We start from the raw sequence: 26,848 nt of genomic DNA on the forward strand, positions 1-26,848 counted from the left end.
GCACCAGTCTGGTTTCAAGGCAGGTCACTCCACAGAAACTGCTCTCATTGCTGTCACGGAGGAACTGCACACTGCCAAAACTGCATCCCTCTCCTCTGTCATCATCCTGTTGGACCTGTCTGCTGCATTCGACACAGTGAATCATCAGATCCTCCTTCGCACTCTCCAAAAACTTGGAGTTTCAGGCTCTGCACTTTCCCTCCTCACCTCATATCTGAAAGACCGTACCTACAGGGTGACTTGGAGAGGGTCTGAGTCCCACCCTTGTCAATTAACTACAGGGGTACCTCAGGGCTCTGTTCTTGGTCCCCTCCTCTTCTCCCTGTACACAAACTCACTCAGATCAGTCATTAGCCCGCATGGTTTTTCATACCACTGCTACGCTGACGACACCCAATTAATTATGTCCTTTCCCCGCTCAGAGACCCAGGTCGTCGCACGCATCTCTGCTTGTCTAGCTGACATCTCTCAGTGGATGTCTGCTCATCACCTCAAGCTCAACCTTGACAAGACTGAGCTGCTCTTCCTTCCGGGAAAAGATTGTCCCACTCTTGACCTAACAATCAACATCGGCACCTCAGTTGTTTCCCCGACTCAGACTGCAAGGAATCTGGGTGTGACCCTAGATAACAACCTGTCCTTCACTGCAAACATAGCTGCCACAACCCGTTGCTGCAGATACACGCTTTACAACATCAGGAAGATACGTCCCCAGCTGACACAGAAAGCGACGCAGGTTCTGGTCCAGGCTCTCGTCATCTCACGCCTAGACTACTGCAACTCCCTCCTGGCTGGTCTACCTGCATGTGCCATCCGACCTCTGCAGCTCATCCAGAATGCAGCGGCTCATTTGGTCTTCAACCTTCCTAAATTTTCCCACACCACTCCGCTCCTCCGCTCCCTTCACTGGCTTCCGGTAACTGCTAGAATCCACTTCAAGACACTGGTACTTGCTTACCATGCTGCGAATGGATCTGGCCCTTCGTACATCCAGGACATGGTTAAACCGTACACCCCAGCGCGTGCACTACGCTCTGCATCAGCCAACGACTCGCTGCGCCCTCGCTGCGAGGGGGACCCAAGTTCCCATCGGCAAAAACACGTGGGTTTGCTATCCTGGCTCCAAGATGGTGGAATGAGCTCCCCATTGACATCAGATAGCTTGCACATCTTCCGGCGCAGACTGAAAACTCATCTCTTCCGACTCCACTTCGAGCGATAGAACTATTAACAAAGCACTTATATACTAATAAAGGACTGGCTTATCTAAAGCCCGTTGAGTAGCACTTGAAATGTTTGGCTCTATGAAACCTGATGTACTTATATGATTCTGTTTTCTTCAAGGTTGTGTCTTCCTGGTCGAATGTACTTATTGTAAGTCGCTTTGGATAAAAGCGTCAGCTAAATGCAATGTAATGTAATGTAATGCTTAGAAAATTATAAAAGTGTAGACATGTGGATATTATCCGGCTGAACAAAACGTGATTTTCCTTTGTTTTCTGTCATGTTTGTATTAATGTTTGGAACTAATTGAAGCAGGTCACCATTGTAAAAGAGGTCTATGATCTCAATGGGTTTTATCTGTATAAATAAAGGTTTTGAATTGAATTGAATTGTGATCCGTCTCTTAAATGTGTGTCAACCACAGACCTTATTTCGAGCTATTTTCCAAAATCCTATGGAGTAATTGCATTGCGTTTTTGACGAAGGAACCGGAAGGAGTTTACATCCGGGTTTTAGGACGCGTCACTGCGGTTCTCTATGTGATTGGACCGATGCGTTGACAGACACACACACACAGACAGACAGACAGACAGAGCGCTGTTTGCAGTGGACATAGCGGAGAATTTTGACTCGTTGCGTTGTCTCAAAGATAACACAGATAATACAGATAATACATATGAAAAGTATAATTTGCTCAGAGTCCAGAGACAGTTGTGGTTTGGTCCGGATCCGGATCGGAGTCCGGACTTTGAGGATGCCTGCACTACTCTATTGCCTATCCTAATGTTATCTTGCCTTTTTCCACCACTGGATTGTGTATGCATTAACCACCATCTAATCCCTCTCTAATGCATTGTAAAATAGTGGAGCATACAGTATAGCATAATGCCTATTACATAAGGCATGCTGACAAAACATTAGAAACAGGAAGTGGAATTAATCACTGCAGACTAAACGTCCTTGGCGATCTGCAGGGTGTCAAACACTAACTTTTCGAAGTTGTTTAAAACAAAATTAAAGCTTTATTACAGCATCCCAACAAAACCCTAAATCCCCCAAAAAATTATTCAGCACGTTCTCTCAAACAAATTACTGTATGCAAGCGAATACATACATCGACAGGTAGCATAGTCTTGTGCCAGTTCTGGCTTTGACAGCGGTATTAAAATACCACTAAAGCTGCAACAATTTGTCTTCTTAACAATTAGTACATTTTCATACAAAAATGTCTGAAAAATACTGTTTTCAGCCCCTTTTATTATAAAGATTCCTGTTTTTCTCTTTTTATCAGATAATAAGTGCATATTTTCAAAAGAGAAACTAAGGGAACTTTGGGTTTTTAGCCTTTGCAGATTATTTACATGCACAAAAACCTATACAACACTCTATGGGGAAGGGAAACCCCCCAAAAGTATAATAAGGCCCCTCTCAATTGACATTGACACCTTGAACTTTGAGGAACACTGACAAACTTTTTCCCCAATTTTCTTAGATTTTTAAAATAAAAAATAGAATAAAAGAGTCATCGAAAATAATATAATTGATAGTTGCAGAGCTAAATATCACTTATACAATCAGAAATGTAATGTATATATATTTTGGGATACTGTTTTGGCTATCCATATTTTATGTATCCTCAAAAGTGGTTGCCAACATAGAAGGAAACCCAAATTTGGTTGTCTATTTTTCAAAATAGCTGTCAACTAGCAAACTGTTACTTTCGAGGCTTGCTGGCCAAATAGGAAGTGATCCTTTTTTGTTCCAAAGCCCTTGTCACTATTTTTCCCAGCCTATTCGGCCCTCCCACACCACGGTTTATCATATTGATGGAGAGCTAGTAGATTTACAGTCCAGGCACTCCGCCTCATGCAAGCCATTAACTCTCCTATGCAGGTTGATGCCTCATTGAGCACAATAGCCTTCCGGTTTTAGAAAAAAGAGGGGAAAACAGGCCGACTAATGTTGTATACTCCAACTCCTCAAGAGGAGGGCCGGCCGACTCTTGCACAGGATATTTTTCATAAGGACACCTGCCCCTCCTTTCAGCAGTCCCTCCCTCACCCACCACGATGACCTTGGAACCTAGTACTCATTAATCACAACTCCAAAATTGCTTTTCCTTATTATTGTTTTTTTCTGAAGCAAATAAGTCTAAGGAATTGAGTCTCATTTCATTCTTACTTACTATAAATGATACAACCTTTACTTTCACAATTGTTTTTCATTCTTATACCATAATGAGTAAATTAATGAGTTTTACTCCTTATACAGGAGTAACAAAAATACATTCCTTTTTGACGATACAGTGTAAGAAAAATTCTCAACAACTCCATCTGTGCTTTGCAGATTTTGTCCACTCAAAAATCCAAGAAATTAAGAAATGTCTTTCTTGGAAGAACCTTAACTTTGCGAATGAGCAATAGCCTACTACATTTATGAAGTGTCCATAAAATATTCTTCTAAGAACCTCTGAAACTATCATTAAAAAACCTAGATTTATGAATGATTAATCCAATTTAAATACTACCAAAGTATCTTCTGACATCTTTGCAGTGAATATTTGCAATAATGCAAAGCAGCTAACAGAGGAAGAAATCAGGCACATATGGGGCTTTCACACCAACGCGATTCCTGTTCTAGCTCCGTGCTAGAGCTTTTCTGGTTCGGAACCGGTTTTTCTTTTCAGCCCCCGTTTTGTTCACACCACCCAGAGCCCGACTGGTGCTGCTGCGTTATGACGTCATCATTTAAGTCGCTTACGGCGCTAACTACAACAACAACAACAATGGGGGATTGCGTCGGGTCGATGATCGTGTTGCTTTTAATCATACGAAGCCAGATTAAATTAAATAACGACTTCTCCAACCTTATGCTTTTCTCCAGAGTGCCGTGGTTAATTGTTTATTAATGTGTTTCAGCGGCATTTACCACTGCAGTGCTGCTCTTCCATGGGAGTTTATTCTCCCGTTAGCTTCGGGTTAGCTCACACGGCAGCGGCTGATGTAAAGTGTTCACTGTCTGACTGTCACACAAGCAGCTGATACATATCCCCAATTCCCCATAAGTGAATGTGTTTCAGTATGAATTGACGCTGTTTGGCATCACAACGCTGTTATTAAAGTTTCTCTGGTATAAAATGGGTGATGTTAGCATAGCAACCGAAGCTAAACTGAATATCTTGACTACTTGTTGTTGCTATCCTATTGTGGCATAAGCCGTTTTCTACAGGCACATTTTACCGGCGTATTTTTCATTATGATTCTACTTGTGATAGTCGGACATGACAACCTGTGAAGCCCATGTATTGATTCCATCCGATAGCTGCTATAATACAAAACAAAACGTCTGCCTGCTCTCCACAATGGTCAAAGTAAGGTACAAATCGGAGCGCGGTTTAAGCGTGCCGTGACCCGCCTGTTTTTGGTTGCGTTTCCACTAGGCGTAGTTCCGGCTCTCCAAAATCGAGGTTCTTTCCCGGCCAACAACCAAATTGAGTATGCTAAACTAGTGAGAGAATCGGCCCATACAGACATAAATAAACCAGTGACTGTATTCACCATGACACAGACAGTCTGTGGTTTGTACTTGTTTAACTTTTGTCTAGTTTCTGAACAGATATGAGGAGCTGTGAGCTCTGAGGGCTAACAGCTAACGGCTGATGTTGGTTTTGTGTTTCGCATTGAAGATGACTTCACTGCTCCGCCTACACTGCGTTACTATAGTTACTACCCCAGTTCCTAAACTGTAATGGAAACACAGCATAAAGTGGGCCTGGCCTACCAATGCCTAACTATACCGTACTAAGCCGTGCGAGTCCCTGCAGTGGAAATGCGCCATAACTGCTGGTACTTCTTACCTCTCCGATCATCCCATTCCAAATGCCTCGGACCAGCTTGCCATGCTTGCCATTGGTGACCAGGTAGAGGTCGTAGGAGAACTTGATGGTGCGGGACAACTTCTTCAGGGTGTCAATGCAGAAGCCTTTACAGCACAGCTTAGTGTACGGCTCAGTGTGACCCACAATGCTGAAAGGCAAAATAAGATGGAAAAACAAAGAATGTGTTGGTTATAATGATCAAAAACAGAAGTTTATTCTTCAAGTTTCATGTGGAGGTCAGTGCAGTGTCTAGCTCTATGAGAACTGATTTCTTTTTTCTCACATTATTGGTTTATGTTGACCCAGACTGCTCAGTTGTCATTGTTATAAATGATGCCATTAAACTCTCATTATATTTTATCAATTAAATTGGAAATCACCAATAATTATATCCAATAAATAATTTTGATTGTATCATTGGAAATCCGAGTATAATCAAGGCTCATAGGGAAAAATAAACAGTCTCATATGCAACATTGAATAATATTTAAATATGTAGGGTTGATATCTGAAGAAAGGAAAATTCTAACTTTCAACAGTCCACTACATTTGAGAAACCGCTATTTTACAAAACATGCATCATGCATATAAAAAAACCAATAACAGTTTATTGCATAACCGTGATAATCAAAAACACCTGTGTGCTAAAATGTTATGCATTTTTACAGCTAGTCCTTACACAGATTTCAACAAGAACATTAGAAAGAATGAGCGAGTAAGATATTTAAAGCAGATGATAGAGTTGATGAGAGAACAAGACGCTCTGACGTCAGTTTGTTGGAGGGGTGTTGGGAGGGGTGCAGGAGGGACCGTAGGAGCCACTCCACAGGCTCGCACATTGTGTCACGGCCCCGACAGATGGACAGACAGCTGGGTGGACCAAAACAAATCCAACGTAAATTAATCACAACAAACAATGGCAGACAGGAGTGAAACTCTTTGCTGTATTGTTTGGACTGGATAATTACAACGTGGCCATAGCCACCATTCTCAAAATGTCATAACGTAATGTAATGTCATAATGTATTCAATGAAAATCTAAGACTTCAGTTTTTCATTGCCAAGATTATAGGATATGAATTCATGATTAATTGTTTGGTCTACAAAAAAAACACAAGGATCAACATAACAATTTCGAGAACTAGAGCTCAAGCAATCAAATGGGTCATTTGGTCCAACCAATGGTCCATCAATCAATCAATGTTTATTTATAGCCCAATATCACAAATGTTACATTTGTCTCAGTGGACTTCACAGTTTGTACAGAATATCAATATGACAATACGATAAACCATAACCTTAAAGGTCCAATGACATGGCCATTTCTACTGATCATATTTCCATTGTTGAGGTCTACTAGAATAGATTTACATTGTTCAATGTTCCAAAATCACATTGGTTTCTCATACAGCATCTCTGTATAGTATGTGTATTCACTCCTAAACGGCTTGTTGGAGCTCCTGCCCCCCCCCCCCTACCTATGAGTCCACTGTGCTCTGATTGGTCAGCTCTCCCACTCTGTTCTGATTAGTCCACCACCGTTACAGCGGAACATCAGTGATTATGTGTTACAATGGCGTTTGTTAGCAACCAGGAAATGACACCAGTAATGACAAACAGATGAGAATGCTGCGTGGGGTCTGGGTGCCGTGTTGGCGGGACGTTGCGGGGCTCGCTGCTCCGCCCTTTGAGGATCGAGGAGCGGACAGTGTGAGCTGTATTACTGGTGTCGTTTCCTGGTTGCTGCGTGGGGTCTGCGAGAGAGCGAGACATCGCGGAACTCAGCACACACAGCCAGGCTGTTCGCCACACAGTTTGCCACACACTCACAGCCTGAGAAAAGATAAGGCTGAGTGAGTGTGTGTGCCGGACGAAACTCCGCGGAGTAGCGCGGCTGAGAAAAGACAAGGCTGAATGAGTGTTTCTCCGCGATGCCAACTCGTCTATTACCAACGTTCAGGGAGCTCTGTGGAAGTCAATGGGACTCCCTGATAGTTAAAAATCAACACTAAAGGTTCCCCCACTGCGTTTGATAGTGACGCCAAGGGATCCTGGTGTGTGAGGAGCTCCACGGAGTGGTCCATTTGGACCAGGAAGAAACATTTTAGAAAAATCTTCAACGAGGCGTTCTGGGGCAGCATAGACAGGTATTTTCTGTGTTAGAGTTGTACTCGCTACAGGGTGTACTTCGAGGGTTTGTGACTTTGCAGACGAATCATAAATCTAATCGTGAGATTTATGATCGATATATTTATGATTGGAAAATTATAAAAGTAGGGTAGACATGTGGAAATTATCCGGCTGAACAAAGCGTGCATTTATCTAACAGGTTCGTTTTCCACAGACCTTATTTCGAGCTATTTTCCAAAATCCTATGGAGAAATCCCATTGCTTTTTTGTCGAGGGAACCCATGCGCAGCTTACTTCAGGGTTTTAGGATGCGTATACCGCATAATCAGCAAAATGGCGCAGATTTTTAAAAGGCCGCATATTTATCAAAAGGCCGCATAATCCCCGCATTTATCCACACAAAGTTGAGGGAAAAAAAGTAAACTCGTCTTGACGTGAAGTAGTGATGATGATGATGTAGATGACGCGACGTCATCAGCTCGCGCATCACAGAAGGTAAACAACACCGTAGAGTGAACGTGTGGAACTCACACGAGAGAGAAAACACCAAGATGAAAAAATCTAATCCATCTCATTTACCGACGAACATTTCTGCGAAAGACCGGGCAAAGCAGTACCCCGATGTCTTGCACGAAAGTGGGGGGAAACTATTCTGCAGCCCGTGCAACTGTGTTGGAGCCAGTGGCGACTGGTCATTAGGGGCAGGTGGGGCACAGCCTCACTCAGCCCCACCTGCCCCACCGAGTGTCAGCAGAAAGTATTAAAATAATGATTACAACAAAATGCAAAAAAAAAATTAAAAAATATATAAAATATATTTTAAGATCATGTTTAATCATCTGATTCGTCTGTACATTGCTGTTTTAGTACAGTATGTGTTCTTCTAATTAGTGTCTAGTGTGTGCCTATTGAGCTGTTTGGAGCCATGTGGGACAAAACTCGATCCTGCCCCTCCCTCTCACTGTCTAAGTGAACGGTGACTGTAAAAACTACACTGCGCATGCTCAGAGTATTTTCCTATTTAATGTGTGTGGCAAAAAATAATGACGTAGAGGGGCATAGAGCTGCCATCCCCACCATACGTCATCTCACATAATTTAGAGCTGATTGGCTGTAAGTATGTGTGCCGCGAAAAGTGTGGTGTGTGAAGAGGAGGAGAGAGACGCGTCCTAAAACCATGGCCTTAAACCAGGAAGTAAGCTGCGCATGGCTTCCCTCCACAAAAAAGCAATGAGATTTCTCCATAGGATTTTAGAAAATAGCTCAAAATAAGATCTGTGGGAAACGTAGCTGTTAGATAAATGTACATTTTGTTCAGCCGGATAATATCCACATGTCTACCCTACTTTTATCATTTTCGAATCATAAATCCATCATTTAGATTTATGATAGACTTTTGAAACTACAAGAAGATAAGGAGGACTTTTACAAAAAAGTAATAGAGATTTTTGTCCAGAAGGATAGGCAAATGGACTTAATCTTCAAGTCAAGGTAAGACCACCATTTTATTGAAAATGGGATCTTACTAAGAGAGAACAATTCAATATTTAAATGATAAAATTACATTTTTTGGGTATCCTTCTGTTGAACTGTCTGTTTAAAATTAATTGAAGCATCAGACTAAAGAGGCTTTTGAAAATAATATTATATTTTGATTTAGGTCAAAATATAATATTTGTAAACCTGAAGAGTCGGTGCCAGTGCCTCGCCAGCCATGAACCTCACTGCAGAAGCTTATATATAGACGTCTGAGTTTTTTGTGCCCCACCACTTTTGTACATATAGAAACGCCACTGGTTGGAGCATAAGAGAAAATCCACAGTGACGACCCACTTTGATTCATTCAAACATTCGAAAATGCTTTCTGCTGCTGCGGACAAGAAAGCCAAACAACTCACGTTCACCAAGGCATCATCCTCCAAAACCCTTTCGAGGGCTACAAGAAACGAAGTGAGAAGCCTACAAGATTGAAGCTGGTCAGATAACGAACGAGTAAATGAAAACAGAATGAGGCGGAGGCGGAGAAGTGTGTGTGTGTGTGTGTGTGTGTGTGTGTGTGTGTGTGTGTGTGTGTGTGTGTGTGTGTGTGTGTGTGTGTGTGTGTGTGTGTGTGTGTGTGTGTGTGTGTGTGTGTGTGTGTGTGTGTGTGTGTGTGTGTGTGTGTGTGTGTGTGTGTGTGTGTGTGTGTGTGTGTGTGTGTGTGTGTGTGTGTGTGTGTGTGTGTGTGTGTGTGTGTGTGTGTGTGTGTGTGTGTGTGTGTGTGTGTGTGTGTGTGTGTGTGTGTGTGTGTGTGTGTGTGTGTGTGTGTGTGTGTGTTTAAAATAGCCCAATTGCTTTTACAATAAATAAACATTGAATGTGTTTAATTGAATAGTAAAGGGGTTTAACGTTAGTGGCAGGTTGTGTGTGAGAGAATAAATAAGACAGCCCATTATTTTAAAAAACTTTCCGCATATTTCGCAACTTCCCGCAATTTCACCACATAAAATCACATAAAAACCCTGCATGTTTAAGCGCATAATCAAGGATTTTAGCCTGCATAATCAAGGATTTTAGCCCGCATAATCAACAGTAGCGTGGCGTGGGGAAAAAATTAGGGGAAGCCAATAATACGTCCTTTCTTTTGGGTCGGGGATGTGGTGGTCAATGTAATAACGTAACCAGATGAGTGATTACAGCACCCGGTATCATTTTACACTAGGGCTGTCAAGTTAACGCGTTAATAACGCGTTAACGCAAAAAAAAATTAACGCCACTAATTATTTTAACGCGATTAACGCATGTGTATTTTTTTTTCTCGGCCGCCCCGTAGTTTCAGAGCGCATCGAGTTTAAAATACCATCTACAAGCTGATGCTGACAGCCCCGGTCCTGCCGCCCGCTTGTGGCAGACCACACTTCCACGCTCACCGGCAGGCACCGACTGGCCATCTGGAGGACCGGGAGGGTGTGTGTGTATGTGTGGCACGAGCGAGCGAGAGAGAGACCTTACGTGCATTGTTGTTGTTAGCATCTGGTGCTAGCTAGCTGCGCTAATGGATAGAAGGAGCTGTTTAAATTAAAACAGAGGAGCGACATTTCGCCACAACTGTGCCGAGCACTTGACTTTATGCAAGAAGCCAGACAGTGGGACATTGTACGAAAAGTCAGCACACTCAGCACGGATAGTGCGCAACATGATTGCAGCGTCCAGGCAGCTACCGTTCGAGCATATGCCTTGAGTTGCACATCGCGCCAACGATCCATCACACACACACACACACACACACACACACACACACACACACACACACACACACACACACACACACACACACACACACACACACACACACACACACACACACACACACACACACACACACACACACACACACACACACACACACACACACACACACACACACACAATTTGTATTGTATTATTGTATGAGAGAGGTTCCAGGTTGAATTGAGGCGAATATTTGTAATGTTCAGAGGTTGTTGTGTTTAATATTCATTTATCTAACAGGTTCGTTTTCCACTGACCTTATTTCGAGCTATTTTCCTAAATCCTATGGAGAAATCCCATTGCTTTTTTGTCGAGGGAAACATGAGGGAAACCGAGCGCAGCTTACTTCCGAATTTTAGGATGCGTCACTGCAACACTAAGTTGATGTGATTTGATTGGATTGTGAGGCAAGGGAAGCCAGCCACCTCTGGCTTCCCTTGGCATGGCCCTGACCAATCACAGGTTGGCAGGGGCATCACGTGAGCCTCATCTGATTGGTCAATCCCTCAATTTTTTTCATCAAGGGAAGCCAGATTCGGCTGTCCTCCTCTCGCAACAGTGAGTGCAATCTACTGTTTCACCATAACATCTAGAGGGGCGCTGTTTGTTTCACTCTTTGTATAATACTCAATGAGAATGGGGGAGAGACGGGCCGGCAGCAACACACAGCAAAGGAGAATTATCGAAACAAAACAAAGTGTTTTTATTTATTTATTTAAATTATAACTACAATCCGAAAAAACAGGGGAAGCCTGGCTTCCCTTGGCCTCCGGGAGAAAACGCCACTGATAATCAAGGGTTTTTGCCTGCGTTTTTCTGGAGGGTCTATATTATGCAGGTGTCAACCACATTTAAAAAAAAAATATGTAAAATGTAAAAACTGTCAAGCTGTCGGTTTGCATTGAAATGTATTTGTTGTAGTTGTTGAATCTACTGCGGCACATCTGTTATTGCTGTTCAAAAGCTATGCATTGCATCTTTTAAATATTCTAGAAACATAGCAACACCCAGACCCAAGTTTGACCCAGACTTGGATTTGGTGTGGACTACAGTATGCTAAACTGTTTTAATGAGAGTAATACCGACCACCTGCCAAACTGCCTGAGTGACCCTGGCATAAAAAGACAGGGCGTACCTGCTTATACAGTACTGATATCCAGACAGAGCATGCAGCTCAAGCTTAACGGACAGTTTCAGGCTCAGCATACAAAGTACAAGAGGCTGACGTAAGGGTTGAAATAAATTCCCTCTTACTTACCAGCAGGATTACCAGGAACGTGGGGATGAAAATGTCCTTCAGTTTCACACTAACAGGATGATGTCAGTGAGTCAGGAAGAGGGCAGAAGATAGCCTAGTGTACTGCTTTGGTCTGTGATTTTTTTTTTTTACATTACATGTCATTTGTTAGATGCTTTTATCCAAAGCGACTTACATACATTGAGTACTGTGGACAATCCCCACAGGAGGAATTTGGGGTGAAGTGTCTTCAGGGACACAACGACATGCTGACTGCAGTGGAACTGTGAACTCGCTACCCTGATTCGAAGTCCATCACACTATCCACTGAGCCACAGCCTCCCGATTTGATTTATAGAAAAAGTTTTCTTCTTCGTTTCCTATTTTCTTCACTAGACCAAAAGCAATAGACTTTACTATCTTTAATGGGCAAACTAACTGAATTTGTAATCCTCGCAATTTATGGGATTTTATAATCCCATCAGAGGGGAAAACTTGTTGAACGTATATTTGTTTATTAGCATCCTGAAATTCAAGGCATTTGATTCTGATATTTTGGTTGCTTGTTATCATTAGTTGGAAGAATAGCCTGCAGGAAGCTTTTTGGTGTTTGCGTATAACAAGAAGCTAATTTGGTCTAAAGATGTAAATACACTTTGAAAAGGTCAGAATCCGCTCTGGTGGCACAAACTGACCATGTGTTTTACTTTGTGAGCAATCAGTGATTCATAGACGTGAGAATATTCTGTTTGTAGTAATATCAACCATTAGTTGTAGTTAAACACTAATACAGGCCACTGCACCGAAAAAGCCCATTGGGTGGTGAGTTTTCCCAGTGAGCAAATTAACTACTGCTGTGTATTGGGGGATGTATTCCTAAAACTCGAAAAGCTTCAGAATTGCTGTCTATCTCAGCCTAGCAGAATATTTTTAGAAAAACTTGACGATCCATTTTCTCTGTTTATGTATCCACATACGGGTTATGGTCCCCCATTAGACTTGTATTTACTCTCAGAGAAACCCAAACAGACACACCTCTATAGCGCATAAGGTGGGCAGTGTGAGGTGATGCGGCAGCTAACTAGTGAGCCATGGGCGCAATGCAGAGAGCACTAATGAGTCACCCCTAACCTCCCCCAGACCTTCAGTCTAATGGACTCTGCAGCCACACATCACGACTGGGAGGCAATGAGACGAACAGGCAGAGCTGAGCCACAACAAACCCAAACAAATGAACACTTCAGAGTCAAACATGGCTGCCAGCAGACCACGAGTAAACACAGCGCTCCTAACATCCCCCAACTCACCAGCTGCCAGGGTTCATGTCTGGCCTTTAAGTTGGCTGGCAGAATGTGGGATTTGGAATTGTGTTAGATGTATGTGTGAGGTATTTATTCAAAGTGCGGATATTGTTTAAGTTTATTGTAAAAACAATATCCGCACTGTGCCCGGTTCCAACTGGAAAGAGGTCACGCCAAGCAAGTTCAAGTGGCGAGATCCCTGTGTACGGCCAGTTCAATGATCGGCTTTGAGCCGGCTTCCAAAGCTGACCCAGAGCCAGTCACAGGGCACCGCCACTGAGGAAAATAGATAATGGAACAAATAGTCTTATCTTTAGGTTGGACAGATTCTGATTTGAGTACAGCTTTAATTGCTCTTTTTTTTTAAATATTTTGTTTTGGGGACCTTTCTACGTTCATTAGGCATTGGACAGTTGCAACAAATGTTTGATGTGCATCTTAACCACTTGGTCACCAGGACGTCGCTAACTATAGCCACCCTATAAAACTGGCACACACACATTCACACCCTGAAACTGCCTATTATCTTGTATCTGTTCTGTTTGTCATTCCTCTGAAGCAGATCAAAGTAAGGTCCCTTGCAAAAAGGCATTTCACTTGTGGTAACTGTTTTCTAACCCTAGCCTTCAGGTCGTAAGATAAGCTTTTTCTTTCTCGTGAAGTTGTACCTCCTTAGACCTCTAAGAATTATTGAAATAACAGGGACTTTCACTTGTGAAATAGTTTTAACAGTCCCTTCACACACATGCTCTGATTAAGGCTCCCTAGACCTCTTGGGCCCTGAGGCCTGTTGGGTAATCAATTCATGATAAAGTGTGACTAACCAGTGAGCTTGTAAACGTGAGAGTACTACACTCCCTGTATATGAATGTATGTGAATGTATATGCAGTATACTGACGCTACGGGACACTATTAAAGTTACTACAACTTTTAAAGCATTGCATCAACGTTGCTAAGTCGAGCTTTGTCTTGCTTCGATAGTCTGGGGAGCTCATATATACAGCAACACTCGGTCTCAGCTTCAATTAAATCAAGTTATGTTCTAGCTTGCATTGAACGCAGTTAATGTATGATGACATTATCTTCCCAGGTCAATACAACCCTTCTACAGGGCATTACCTCTGAATTAATCTCCGCCACTGTGCTCTAAGAGTCTAAGGGAAAAGAGTCTGCCTGCAATACAAAGGCATTCAGGAAGAAGATTTTCCCGCCCCTGCTGGAGAACATGTATGGCTCAAAGGAAAAGAGCTGGAGTGATCTGCATTAGGCTGCTTCAAACAGGTCTGAGACAGGCACTGTTGGCTGTTTGTCAGGCCTCTCTGAGAACAAATGAGGGAATTACACAGATGGTATACCATGCTGGCTCCGTATATGACATTGAAGGCGGTTGAGGGATTGGAATGAAGAGCCTGTCATGACCAATGACTCCCCATTCAGAAAGCACTGATGTAGGTCTGAGTTGTGTACACTTTGAGTGGTACAACATTAGGGCGGGGAAGATAATTAGATAAACAAAGGTGACCCTGCTGCGAGGATTAGAGAACACGATTCCATATCGGTTCAAACAGAGGCCAAGTGATAAATTGGCTGGCTGGTATCACAGATGTGTCATTATTGCCACACATGTCTACAGACGAGTAAAAAGGGATTGCAATTCATAAAAAAAAAATGGTTTCATGGAATTGGTGCTGGTGTTGCTATTTCATAGTTTGAACCCGTACGCTTAGCAAGAGCATGATGTGTATTTCTCTAAAAATAGTAATGTTTTTTTGTTGTTTTATATCATTGTAATTTGCTTATATTTGGTTTTTAGAAAGTTAAGTGAACATAATTAGCAATTATTCACTTTGGGGTTTGTGAGAGTTCAAAGGGCATTCTCACTATTTTCTGAAATTAAACAAATTAGCTAATCGTAAAAAAAAACAGTCCACTGACAAATATTGATTGAAAAGGATCTGTAGATGCAGCCATTGTCTTAATGTGCCCACATAGCTTTCTTCAGTCCGACTGTTAGTAGTGCAGAAAGCATTGTTGTCTTCAGCAATCGTCGCAACATATGTTGGTTAGTCCTCCCTCCACTTGGGGCAGATTTACAGTGGACTGTGGACTCTGTGCTGTAAATGTAATGTAAATTGAATGTAAAATGTAGCATAAGAGTCACGACGCAGGACGAAGCAGTCAGCGGTGTAAACAGCAGAGGCTCTGGTAAGGAGGGTTAGTGTGTGTTGGAACAAGCAGCAAGGACACACACTGAACATTTAGTTCTAGTTTCTATCATTCTTATCTGAATATAACAACCCAATAAATACTTCACAGCAAATGGAAACACTGAAAATGTGCACATTACGCCCTCATCATGAAATTAAAGCTTTAATTTAGGTTTTTCTGGGGTAAGAATGTATATATATTATAGGTCTAAACTGTAATTGTTGATACAAGGCTGGGCTACTGCCAGACTGCTGTTGTTTTCCTCCGATTATGAGAAAGGAACACACATTGCCAGCGGTAATTAAGCTCCATGTTTTGCAATGAAGCCGGCATTCGGGAAGTTGCACTCCGATGGTCCCTCCTTTTTTTCCTTTTATTTTCTCTCTTCCGATGCGACTAAGGGTCCATTCACACCTAATAGTCAGCTTCTCTGGTGTGCACCAGACCACAGTTTGTTAGGGTGCATTCACACCAGCCTTTTATAGTTCTGCTGAATCGAACCCTGGTGCGTTTAGCCGCTTGGTGCGGTTCATTTGGGTCGGTGTGAACACAGTCCGAGACCTCTTAAGTGAACTAAACAACCGGACTCTGGTCCGCTAAAATAGGTGGTCTCGGAATGCTTGCTTGCGAACTCTGGAGCGGTTCATCGCTGGTGTGAACGCAGTCCGCACCAAAACATAGGAAGCGTAGTATTTACGTGTCACAAGAACAGTGGCGGCGCCAGGGTATTTTTGTTGGGTAATCTATGGTAGGGCTAACCCATACAGTGGTGGTGCTCAAGTCAGTATTTGCAATGTAATTACATACACGCTATATCGCCCCCATTGACAGTGAAACGCCACCCGTGAGGTTTAGATTATTTCCCTGTCTCAATCAAAATGGAACTGTATGAAATAAAATGGCACATTTGTCTTGTAGTAAATAAAAAGGGAATCAGTGAACGTGATGTATGATAGTACACGTTGAAGATCCAATGGGGATACTGAATGGCGGTTCCGATTGATCTCAATCAGTAAGGCATGACGCAGACCCAACGTTGCGTTGCTCTGATTGGCTGTAGGTCTATTCAAATTGCATTCGGAGGCATTTTGATCTGACCGCGGCCGCGCTAATATTATAACGCCAGAACATTTCCACACCTTTAGTGTATAAAACTCTGCCACTACTTAGACTATTCCTTGCACCCCTCTTCTAGCATAAGCCCGAATGGTCTCAACCATATTGCATCAGTAATGTGCACTTGTTGTTACAGCAGTTTGTGTGTTGTGGACACGACCCGTATCTTTTCGCAATCCGTGTTCTCAACATTTAGCATTTTGCTTATTATTTAATTTAATTTGCTTACTTTAACATCATTTTTCGTGATGGGGCTAAGCCATTTCTTGGTATGGCTGTAGCCTACCACAGCCATACCCTGGCGCCGCCACTGCACAAGAACGCGGATGTCTTCAAAAATCTTTAGCTAAAGAGTCTTTCAAGACATCCGCGGTTGTTTAGTTAAAGAGTGAAGCAGAATTAAGTGTTGAACAGTGTTGTGTAAAGTAAAAATGCTCCGTCAACTACATAAAATTAAGAACACATGAAGCTTAGCGCAAGTTCAAGCAGCAAGACCAAGCTCTTCATTCATATTACACGTCACTTCTTTACCCTCTCCTGCCTCATTAAGTGATCGGGGGCGTCACTCCCCAGCTAACTCATCACTCCTCTCTCCATTCTCACAAGCCTATCGTTGCACCCGCTAATCCCTTTATATCTGCTCTTCCCTCTTGTCAGCTGTCATTTCAGGTGACAATACGCAACAGCAGCAGGGCTTCGTCCCAGCTCCAGGCATATATTCATCAGCTCCGCAGTCTCGAGGATTAAGCTACAGGCGGCATTCCCCAGGCGGTGTTCCCCAGTCGGCTAGCGGTTCCAGCCGGCCACCCCGCAAACCCGGATGCGGGAGGAAAGGGCAAGGAAATCGGGCTCCACGGAAGTTCCTCCGGCTAATGGAAATGGCCTACTTCACGCAAACAATTGACGCACGCCTTCAGTCTCTCGAGAGGGCATCACCCACCGGCATCAGGGCCGCTCAAATGCGGCGCTTCCGGCCTTCACGCGGAACGGGCCCTCATCCCATGCGAAGCTTTACCCATTTATGGCTTCAACCACAACCCCTCTCGCAGGCAAGCAGGGCTTAAACTACACCCCATTGAAGCTACTTCTCCTCCCAGCTCAGTAGCCAGTACTGGACACTAAGTGCGTCATAGGCGGCTAGCAGGTTCATTGCACAGCCCAGGCTCTCGCCCCTTTTTCCCTGCGCCTCACCTCTAAAACAGGCGTCAGGGTAGTGCTGGCAAGAGGCAGTTTGCAACAAATTCTCGAGATGTTCGTTATGCATTACTGCTTTAGTTCAGGGTTATGGTGAGTTCCAGGCAGTGTCGGGTGTAACGTTACGTGTTACAGTATGGAGTTTCAGTACACGTATTACTTTGCCGTACGAAGTAACGTAACTCATTACTAATGCAGTTCGGGTAACTACTACCCGTTACAATGTTCAGTAAGTAACGCAGTTTCAAGCTTCAACACAGTCACGGATACTGCCCCATCCGTTGGTTTTGGGGGGTTTCTTTCAGGGAGAAAGAGAAGTTCATGTAAGATGATAGAAGACAGTCTAATCACCCAATCAAGCACATCAGCATCTATGTCTCACCGTGGTGTAAATAAACTGCTAATTAAGCTAGTCCTATATCATGGGTCATGTTTCAGTATTTACCTAAGCATACAGTACATCATCTTATGCTGCGCATATTGCACTTCATTTATATTTTGGTTTCATGCTCACATGGCTTACGATAAGCCAGGTTATGATATTCATGCATCACTGTACTCAAGCTAACAGCTCTCATGCATTACATTGTCTACATCTCCCTCTTCGCCCGGACATCGGCTCGCGCCGGCAATCCAGGATCTCTCCAGTTTACCTATGGTAAACATGCATATAACTGGTGGTGGTGTCTTAATAGCATTTCAGGGCTTCGTTCAGGATAGGTGCAGCCAACCCTGCCGCCAATCAAGGTATTTCTTCCTCATCCCTACAACAACTTGGACGGTGGTCCTCCTCTGCCTTCACATCCTACATTCGCCCGGACATCAGCGTTGTGCGGCCATCCGAAGATCTCTCTAACCTGTTATTTATGCATTTTAGTGGTAGTGTTCATTGTGTTAATGTTTAACCCTGCATCGCAGGTCATCGACCATCGTGTCGGCAATGTTTAGTGGTAGTGTTCACGTAAGCCCGGCGCTGATTCCGGCCGTCGACCTTCGGGTCAGCATCTTATGATGTACAGTAAGCCCGGCAGCGATTCCGGCCGCTGTTTAGTGGTAGTACGTAAGCCCGGCACTGATTCCGGCCGTCGACTCTCGGGTCAAGCATCTTATGATGTACAGTAAGCCCGGCAGCGATTCCGGCCGTTGTTTAGTGGTAGTACGTAAGCCCGGCGCTGATTCCGGCCGTCGACTCTCGGGTCAAGCATCTTATGATGTACAGTAAGCCCGGCAGCGATTCCGGCCGTTGTTTAGTGGTAGTACGTAAGCCCGGCACTGATTCCGGCCGTCGGCTCTCGGGTCAAGCATCTTATGATGTACAGTAAGCCCGGCAGTGATTCCGGCCGATTGTTTAATCCACATGTTAATCTCTCATTTCATCCACAGATCACCGCAGTCAGCCCACAAGGTAAGAAACTCATTACAGCTCAGTATGTCATACTTCACTTCTTTGGGGGTTTCTTCGGAGCGGTTCTTCCCCTCCTGAATGATAATCCTGCAAACCGGGGCCTAATCGCCAAACACCATTCCATTCTCCTGTCTCAATTCTGGCAATCATTATTTCATTCATATTACGTGTCCCAGTATTAAATATGTATTTCATACATCAACGTCTCTCCTGATTGAAATGTCGTCGGTGAAACGCCTCTCCTTACTGCAGAACGTCTCTCATTATATGCAGGGTTCGTACGGGTGCTTGATATCCTTGAAAATGCTTGAAATTTGACGTGGTGTTTTCAAGGTTGGGAAAGTGCTTGAATTTTGGGAATGGTGCTTGAAATTGAGATAAAGTGCTTGAAAATGTAAATGCTTTACTTTTACAATAAATGTCTGTCTGACTGAATAGTTCGCTTATTAGATTAAAAGAATATAATTGCTTCGCTTCTACATAAAACAGCTCCGCTGCGGCCTTCCCGCGCTTTGCGCGCGACCTGCAAGTGTTTGTGTTACGTGTGACCTGGGCATTCTGATGAGAGTGATAGATGACTGTGTGCCAGGAGGTTGCAGTTTCAACGAGCGTTGGCTAGCAGAAGACAAATACAAGCCATGGCTAAGACGAGGGTCAAGCCCACGAGTAGCCTCCTGCAAAGTTTGAAAAAATAACGATGCGAGAGTCTGCGCTGACGAGCCACATGAAAGGTACGCCGTAGTAGAGCATTTTAGATTAGGCTAACGTTGCATGTTACGTTTGTTTAAGCTAACGTTAGCTAGCTGAATAGCGAACTCGATTGAGGGATAATAATAATTGCAGGGGACAATCATTTTATAGTCACGAAATATAATCTATTGATTCGACACTAGGGGTGTAACGGTATCCGTATTCGTCCCGTACCGTCACGGTTCGGCACATGCAGTCACACGACGAATACGCCTAATTTTTACGAGTGGGGAAAAAAGTCTGTCATTCAGGGCAGTATCCATTACACTATTTATAATCCAGGGGGCGGTATTGCGCCTAAAAGCTGTTTGCCAGCCGCCCTTAAACAACAAATGAAGAACAAGAAGAAAACACAACAAAACGAACAAAATACAAGAAGAAGAAAAGTTAGTATGGCAATTTCAGATAACACAGAGGAGCAAGAACCCATTTGCTTCTTTTAAATCAGCTGTGTGGGAACATGTCGGGTTCCCTGTGGACTAAATAACGATGAAGTGTGCGAGTGGTGGATCGGACGAGGACGGTGTGTCGACGTTGTTCGATAACGGTGCGGTATGCTAATGGCAACACACGCCAAACATGCTAAATCATATCAGAAGGCATCACCCAGATTTGCCAATCACCAGAGCCCGGCAAAAGACAACAGCAGTTCAACAGCTTATCCCCGCTGTTTTTAAGAAGACAATAGACATGAAAGCCGAGACCAAAATAAATAACAGAAGCTTTTGGCATAACGACTTTGCGCTCTTGAAACACTTTCTTATTATTTATGATGTAATATTTTCAAGACATTCTTTTTAGATTTACAGCTTGATGAACCTTTTAGTTTGACATCAGCCATAATAGATAATATGGCCATCTGAGTGTGTGTGGTACTGTTTGTGGTTTGTTTTTAACTGTGTAATAAAGTTAATTATTCAAAATGTTAGAGTTCCTTATTTTTATACTGAAACTTGCACTACTGTTATAAATAAAAAACAAACCTGGAATTATGCATTTGGGACTTTTTTTTGCTTTTTCTTGTTGTACCGAACCTGACCCCCAAACCGAGGTACGAACCGAACCGTGACTTCTGTGAACCATTACACCCCTATTCGACACAGAGCGATTTTGAAAGCAATGTATTTCTACTGGTAGTATGTTTCGTACCTAAACCAAATGTGACTTGCTCTATCGAAATCAGTCACATTGACCCGAAGACACATTTTCGTTTGTATTACTGGTCTGGGGGAAGCTCGCGAGTGTGTGTGTGTATTTTTGCGTTTGTGTACCGGGGAAACACTTACAAGAAACACCGGCTGTTGTTATGCTTGCTGTGATGTTACAATACTCCATTCTCCGCTTGTAATTATGCCGTTACAAGCTTCAAAGTTGTATTTATCATCTGAATTTGCCGAAACAAGTTTAATGTTCTGAAAGCCAATACTTTGTTTATTTGAAAACAGATGAAAACAAACTGTCTTTTATATAAAATTGAAGTATTATACAAGTAAAACTACATTTTGCTTTAATCCCATGTAATTGTAGAATGAACACAGTCTTCCTTTGAAGATGTATAAGTCAGGTGTCTTGAGTAGTCAAAATTACCTACAAATCATTGTACACATTTGTAAATATTATTTTCCACTTGTTACCATTTTGAGTCTATTTGTATGCAGCTCTGCGTGATTTTGTGGCTACAATTCAGACTAATACACTACCAGAGGTGGAATAAGTACTCAGATCTTGTACTTGAGTAAAAGTACAAGAACTCAGATATTGTAGTGAAATTATAAGTACTCAGATCTTGTACCAGAGTGTAGGAATACTCTGTTACAGTAAAAGTCCTGCATTCAAAATGTTCCTCAAGTAAAAGTAGAAAAGTATTATCATCAAAATATAGTGAAAGTAGCGACAGTAAAAGTAGTCGTTGTGCAGATTGGTCCATTTCAGAATAATATATATGATATGTTTTATAATGATTGATCATGAAAGTGTTCTCAAAGCTGGTAAAGGTGCAGCTAGTTTGAATGACTTTGTGTACTGCAGGGTAGCTGGTGGATTTACTCCAGGTGGAACTAAAGTCTGATTCAACACTTGGTTAGATTTCACATCATTCATCCAGATCTGTGAAGTAACTAAAGGTATTAAATACATGTAGTGGAGGAAAAGTACACCATTTATCTCTGACTTATGTTCACTGCCAACCTAAAAGTACCTCAAAAATAGTAATCAATAATGTATTGAAAAGTTATTTGGCTGATTGTTTTATATTGGCTCAGCCAGGTTATATGGGAGGTCCAGTCTACGTACAGGTCACTCATTTTGAAATATTAAACTTTGTTTTGTTTTCTTTAATTTTTCATCCTCGTGTAGTATGCTATCACGAAACACACATTTGGTTGTTTATAGCATAAAGAACATCTGATTTAATGTGAGGTAGGGAAATAATCATTTGAGTATGTGTATATAAATATGTAATTTACAACATCTGTAAGCTGCTTGAAAAGCTGGAAAATGCACCTTGAAAATGCTTGAAAAGTGCTTGAATTTGACTTTGGAAAAGGTGTAAGAACCCTGTATATGTGTTATAATGTTTTTTAACGCACATTGTCTGATTATATCATCATATGCGCGGGCCGCTAGTGTCTGTTGATCTCCAGATTAACAGCAGCATGAGAATAACCTGCCGAAAGTGCCGATGCTCCATGGCGGAGGCTCCGGTAGAAATTGCCGGGATTTGCGTTTTTACCCCCTTAATGTCTGACTAATTGTTGAACAGCATTTCCGTGCACATGACTTGTGTTTAAAGTTTATAGTCCGTTTGAGTTTTGCCCGTGTGAACGCAAACCGAACCTTCTGAAAAATGAAACAATGAAACAAACTGTGGTCTGGTGCAGAGAAGCGGACTATTAGGTATGAATGCACCCTTTCATTTTTCAGAAGGTTCGGTTTGCGTTCAAAGACAGAGCAAAACTCAAACGGACTATAAACTTTAAACACAAGTCATGTGCACGGAAATGCTGTTCAACCATTGTATATCCGATATTGTAAATAACACGTCCCGGACGGTGGGACGTGTGCTTTTTCGCACACTGCTCTTTAACTAAACAACCGCGGATGTCTTGAAGGACTCTTTCGCTAAAGATTTTTTAAGACATCCGCGTTCTTGTGACATGTAAATACTACGCTTCATATGTTTTGGTGCGGACTGCGTTCACACCAGCGATGAACCGCTCCAGAGTTCGCAAGCAAGCGTTCCGAGACCACCTATTTTAGCGGACCAGAGTCCGGTTGTTTGGTTCACTTAAGAGGTCTCGGACTGTGTTCACACCGACCCAAATGAACCGCACCAAGCGGCTAAACGCACCAGGGTTCGATTCAACCAGACTATAAAAGGCTGGTGTGAATGCGCCCTAAGACTTTTTGGGGGCAACCCTATCTGGATCACAACCAAAACTACTTTTGGATATCTATATCAGAAAAACCTGGTAATTTGTTGCTCAGTATTCTCACATGCTGATGCATTGTTAATACAAAAACATTTGAAATTAAATATGTATTGAGAGGTTCCAGAGTCAAATTGGGATTCAAATGCGAATCCCAATTTGCATTTGGGATTCTGACTTGTCTAAAGTGTTTGTACTTCAGCAGACCACAGTACCGATTGATTCTTATTGACTTTATCTGCCTCTGCCTTGGATTTTCTTGCACCTCCATGAACATTAGCCCGACAAACTGTAGAGTTATGCAATTTATACCAGCAGGATGATTTGGTCAGCATGAGTAATGAAGCACTATAGTCTTATAACACTGAAGGGACGTGAGCCTCATCTTGTGCCCCCTTCATCTGGTTAGCACTATTGTCAGTAATGGATAATGGCCAGGGCTTCTTTCCCCCACTAATGCACACCAGTCTCTAGGTGTTCAGGATTGATGACGAGGCCAAATCAACCCATCTAATTGATACCCTACTATGCAGCACATATATTTCCCTGACTGGTTCACAGGGTGATGCCTGGGATATTACGCTCTGGCCAAGCAGCCTAATGAGTATCCCACCTCATTGAGTGATAAGAAGTCATGCCTGGGCTAATGGCACGGGAAGAGCATCTTAATCTCATACCTAATGGCGCTCTCAAGTTGAATACAAAATCAATTAAGATGGGTTTGCATTCGGGATCGTACAGTGATATACTATAAAGTGGTTTTGCATAACAGGGATTCTTTGTGTTAAACAATTGATTTTCTAATGATAATGCATTAAACATGGTCGCATTCCTGGCGTACAATGGCAAAAATAGATCTGACAGCGCAAGAATATATTATATAAACAACTACTTTTTTTTTGTTGAACTCCTGTTGATCAGAACAAACACATCTGGAAAATATGTATTTTTAGTAGCGGTTTAAAAAACAGTCAGTCAGCGATATGCAACTAGACAGTTCTAACAGGGTATTCTTCCAGTGAAATGGGAATTGAGCTCTAGCTAATTCCCAATAATGCTATATCTAACTTGCCAACTGGCCTAAATGATACTTGGCCGTTGGCTGGTTCAACTCAGCAAGCAAGTACCTGATCTTACGATCATTTGTCAATAACATGACCACACACTTCAAATTTGCATGCATTTTGGTAGTTCATGAAGGTTGATAGATTAAAATGTCCTCTCTTTGGAAATGATATCACTACATTGTACAACTCAAACTCAAAAATTACCACCAATTGTGAATGCAACATCTGTTATATAAGCCTATTGGCCTAATATTTCTAAATCAGGACCCCCAGTTTTCAGAGCATGTTTCTTTCCTAACCGTGACAGTTCAATATGTGGATTTGTCTGCTTTAATAACAATAATAGCTATCAACCACCCGAAAATGGTAAATGGTAAATGGACTGTACTTATATAGCGCTTTATCCAGTCTTTAAGACCCCTCAAAGCGCTTTACATACTACATGTTGTTCACCCATTCACACAGAGCAGTGTATGTTACTCTAGGAACTAACATGCATACACATTCACACACCGTTGGCCATGCCATCGGGAGCAACTCAGGGTTAAGAATCTTGCCCAAGAATACATCGACATGTTGACTGCATGGGCTGGGATCGAACCCACAACCTTCTGGTTGAAAGACGACCGCATTCCCTCGCAGCCACAGTCGAAAAGGTTTATGCAAATCAATCCTTTAGGCTCTGAGTGTGTTATGTTGAAATGGGACTTTTTCATTGTTTCTTATTGCCAACATCACTTACGACTCCGTCTTGTTGGACTGTCGTCTGCAGGGTACAGTGTTGCTGACGCATGTACCAGTCATAGGGTCCACTGCCTCCACAATGACAAAGGGCCTCTCCTCCAGCGTAGCCACTGTCAGATGCCTGTAGTCCGACACTGGCTCCAAGTAAGTGCCATACCGTGGCCACACGGGGTATCTCATTTGCAGAATCCCCATCTCGAAGGTCCCCACCTGAATGAGTTGAGAGAGAAGCGGTGAATCAACTCGAGCCAGTGAGAAATCCCTGCATCTAGCTCCAGATGGTTACCATACAGCCATATTGCCTCACGCATATCTCCAATGAAAAGTAATGACACAACTGCATAACATTGTCTATCTTGACCTCCAATCTTAATACAGTTGTCACCAATTCTCCGACTGTATACATTGTTATCGCACATCCTTGTGATATGTGCATGTGCAGCGAAGTGAGATTTTGTTCGTAGTCGATTTGGAGGGAAATTGATTTTCGGGTCACATCTATGGGATGAAGAGAGTGCAATTACACATCTCTGCTATACTACCAGTTAGCTAATTTTAATTCGATGTTGTGGGGAAATGAGCTGAATACATAATCAACTTCTGGAATCAAACATTTGTTTGAAGAACCCGTGACCTGTTTAGGACTACGTTCCACAAATGTGCTCCTCCGATTCACAGCTGGGAAATGAAGCAATGAAGGTCGCAGAGGACCAATTGGAGCCCAATTAGCCAGAATGCGGACTCATCCCACCGATTTCTGACTTTATTCAGAATCTGATGGGGCTATTAAATGCTGCCTCGGCTGCCATAATTCAACAAGTGCATTACAAACTGATTTTACATTTGTGAGCATTCACGAGACACAGTAATGAGAAGCAGCCAGTTAATTTAGACGGAGGTGATTCGTCAACAAAACGATCCGCTTCTCTGATTGATTTAATTAGCTGCTCTTTACTACATTGTATTTAAAACGTTTTATCACATGTGTAGCAAAGGCAAAACTCTGCAACTAGAAAAGGCTGAAATGAAATAAGTTTACTAAGATTGATTATGCAAAAAAAGTATCCAGGGATTGCCATTTACAATGCAGTAATCAACCAGAACTAATGATAGATCAACTATATGAATATATGGAAAATATAATTAATATTTTCATTGTGCTGTGAAGGTAAAACAAAACACCAGCATTAGCTTTCGACTCAAGCGTGCTGCTGGACTTCTGCCCCGTGTAGAGAGTGTTTTCAGGATCGGTTAATGAAATCCAACATTCAATGCTCTTGTGAGGCCGTTGTTTATATTTGTGACTTTGTTATACTGCTGCTACTCCTGTCCACTTTCAAAAACACACCACGCTCACTCACTCACTCTCGCTCCACAAATGCACACGCTACACACGTATCCCATCCCCTCTCTCTCTTAAAAGGGATAGGCTGCCCTAGATCGCAATTACCTACAATTATAAGTTACAGTAAAACATCGGCATTGGCAAAATTGTTACTGTTAACATCGGAATCAGCATCGGCTGAAAAAGGTGAAATTGGTGCATCCCTACTACTTACTTTGAATACTACGCAAGCCATTACTTTTCTGGGAAGGCTTTGCTGGAACTTGGTCCCATTCAGCCAAGAGAGTTTTAGGGATGTCCAACACTGTGTTGGGTGATAAGGTCTGGGTCGCAATCTGTGTTGTAAGGCCCTGACAGAAAATGCTGATTATTCAACGTCATTGGGCAACTTTTTGCCATGTTTTTGCGTCGTGTCCTGCACTGTCTACATTTTTTGCCACTTCCAACGTCCTCTGTAGGCAATATAAATTACTCTTAGTTTTAGATTAACTGTACAGCATTAATGAGTCCCTATTTTGCTTTTTGGGGTTTTCTATTTCTTGTAGTGTGTT

The 26,848-nt window shown here is 42.6% G+C and overlaps 1 protein-coding gene across 1 annotated transcript in view; it reads right to left on the reverse strand.

Annotated features, from left to right (window-relative positions):
- Nucleotides 1-26,848, reverse strand: part of grin2ca (glutamate receptor, ionotropic, N-methyl D-aspartate 2Ca) — a 96,724-nt gene that overhangs the window by 18,294 nt on the left and 51,582 nt on the right. The window contains exons 5-6 of the mRNA XM_034206171.1: nucleotides 24,951-25,162; nucleotides 5,081-5,249 (exon numbers count right to left, since the gene is read on the reverse strand). Of these exons, the coding sequence (XP_034062062.1) occupies nucleotides 5,081-5,249; nucleotides 24,951-25,162 (381 nt within the window). The remainder of the gene's footprint in view (nucleotides 1-5,080; nucleotides 5,250-24,950; nucleotides 25,163-26,848) is intronic.

This window comes from Gymnodraco acuticeps, unplaced genomic scaffold (assembly GCF_902827175.1).
Source record: "Gymnodraco acuticeps unplaced genomic scaffold, fGymAcu1.1, whole genome shotgun sequence".
NCBI lineage: Eukaryota > Metazoa > Chordata > Actinopteri > Perciformes > Bathydraconidae > Gymnodraco > Gymnodraco acuticeps.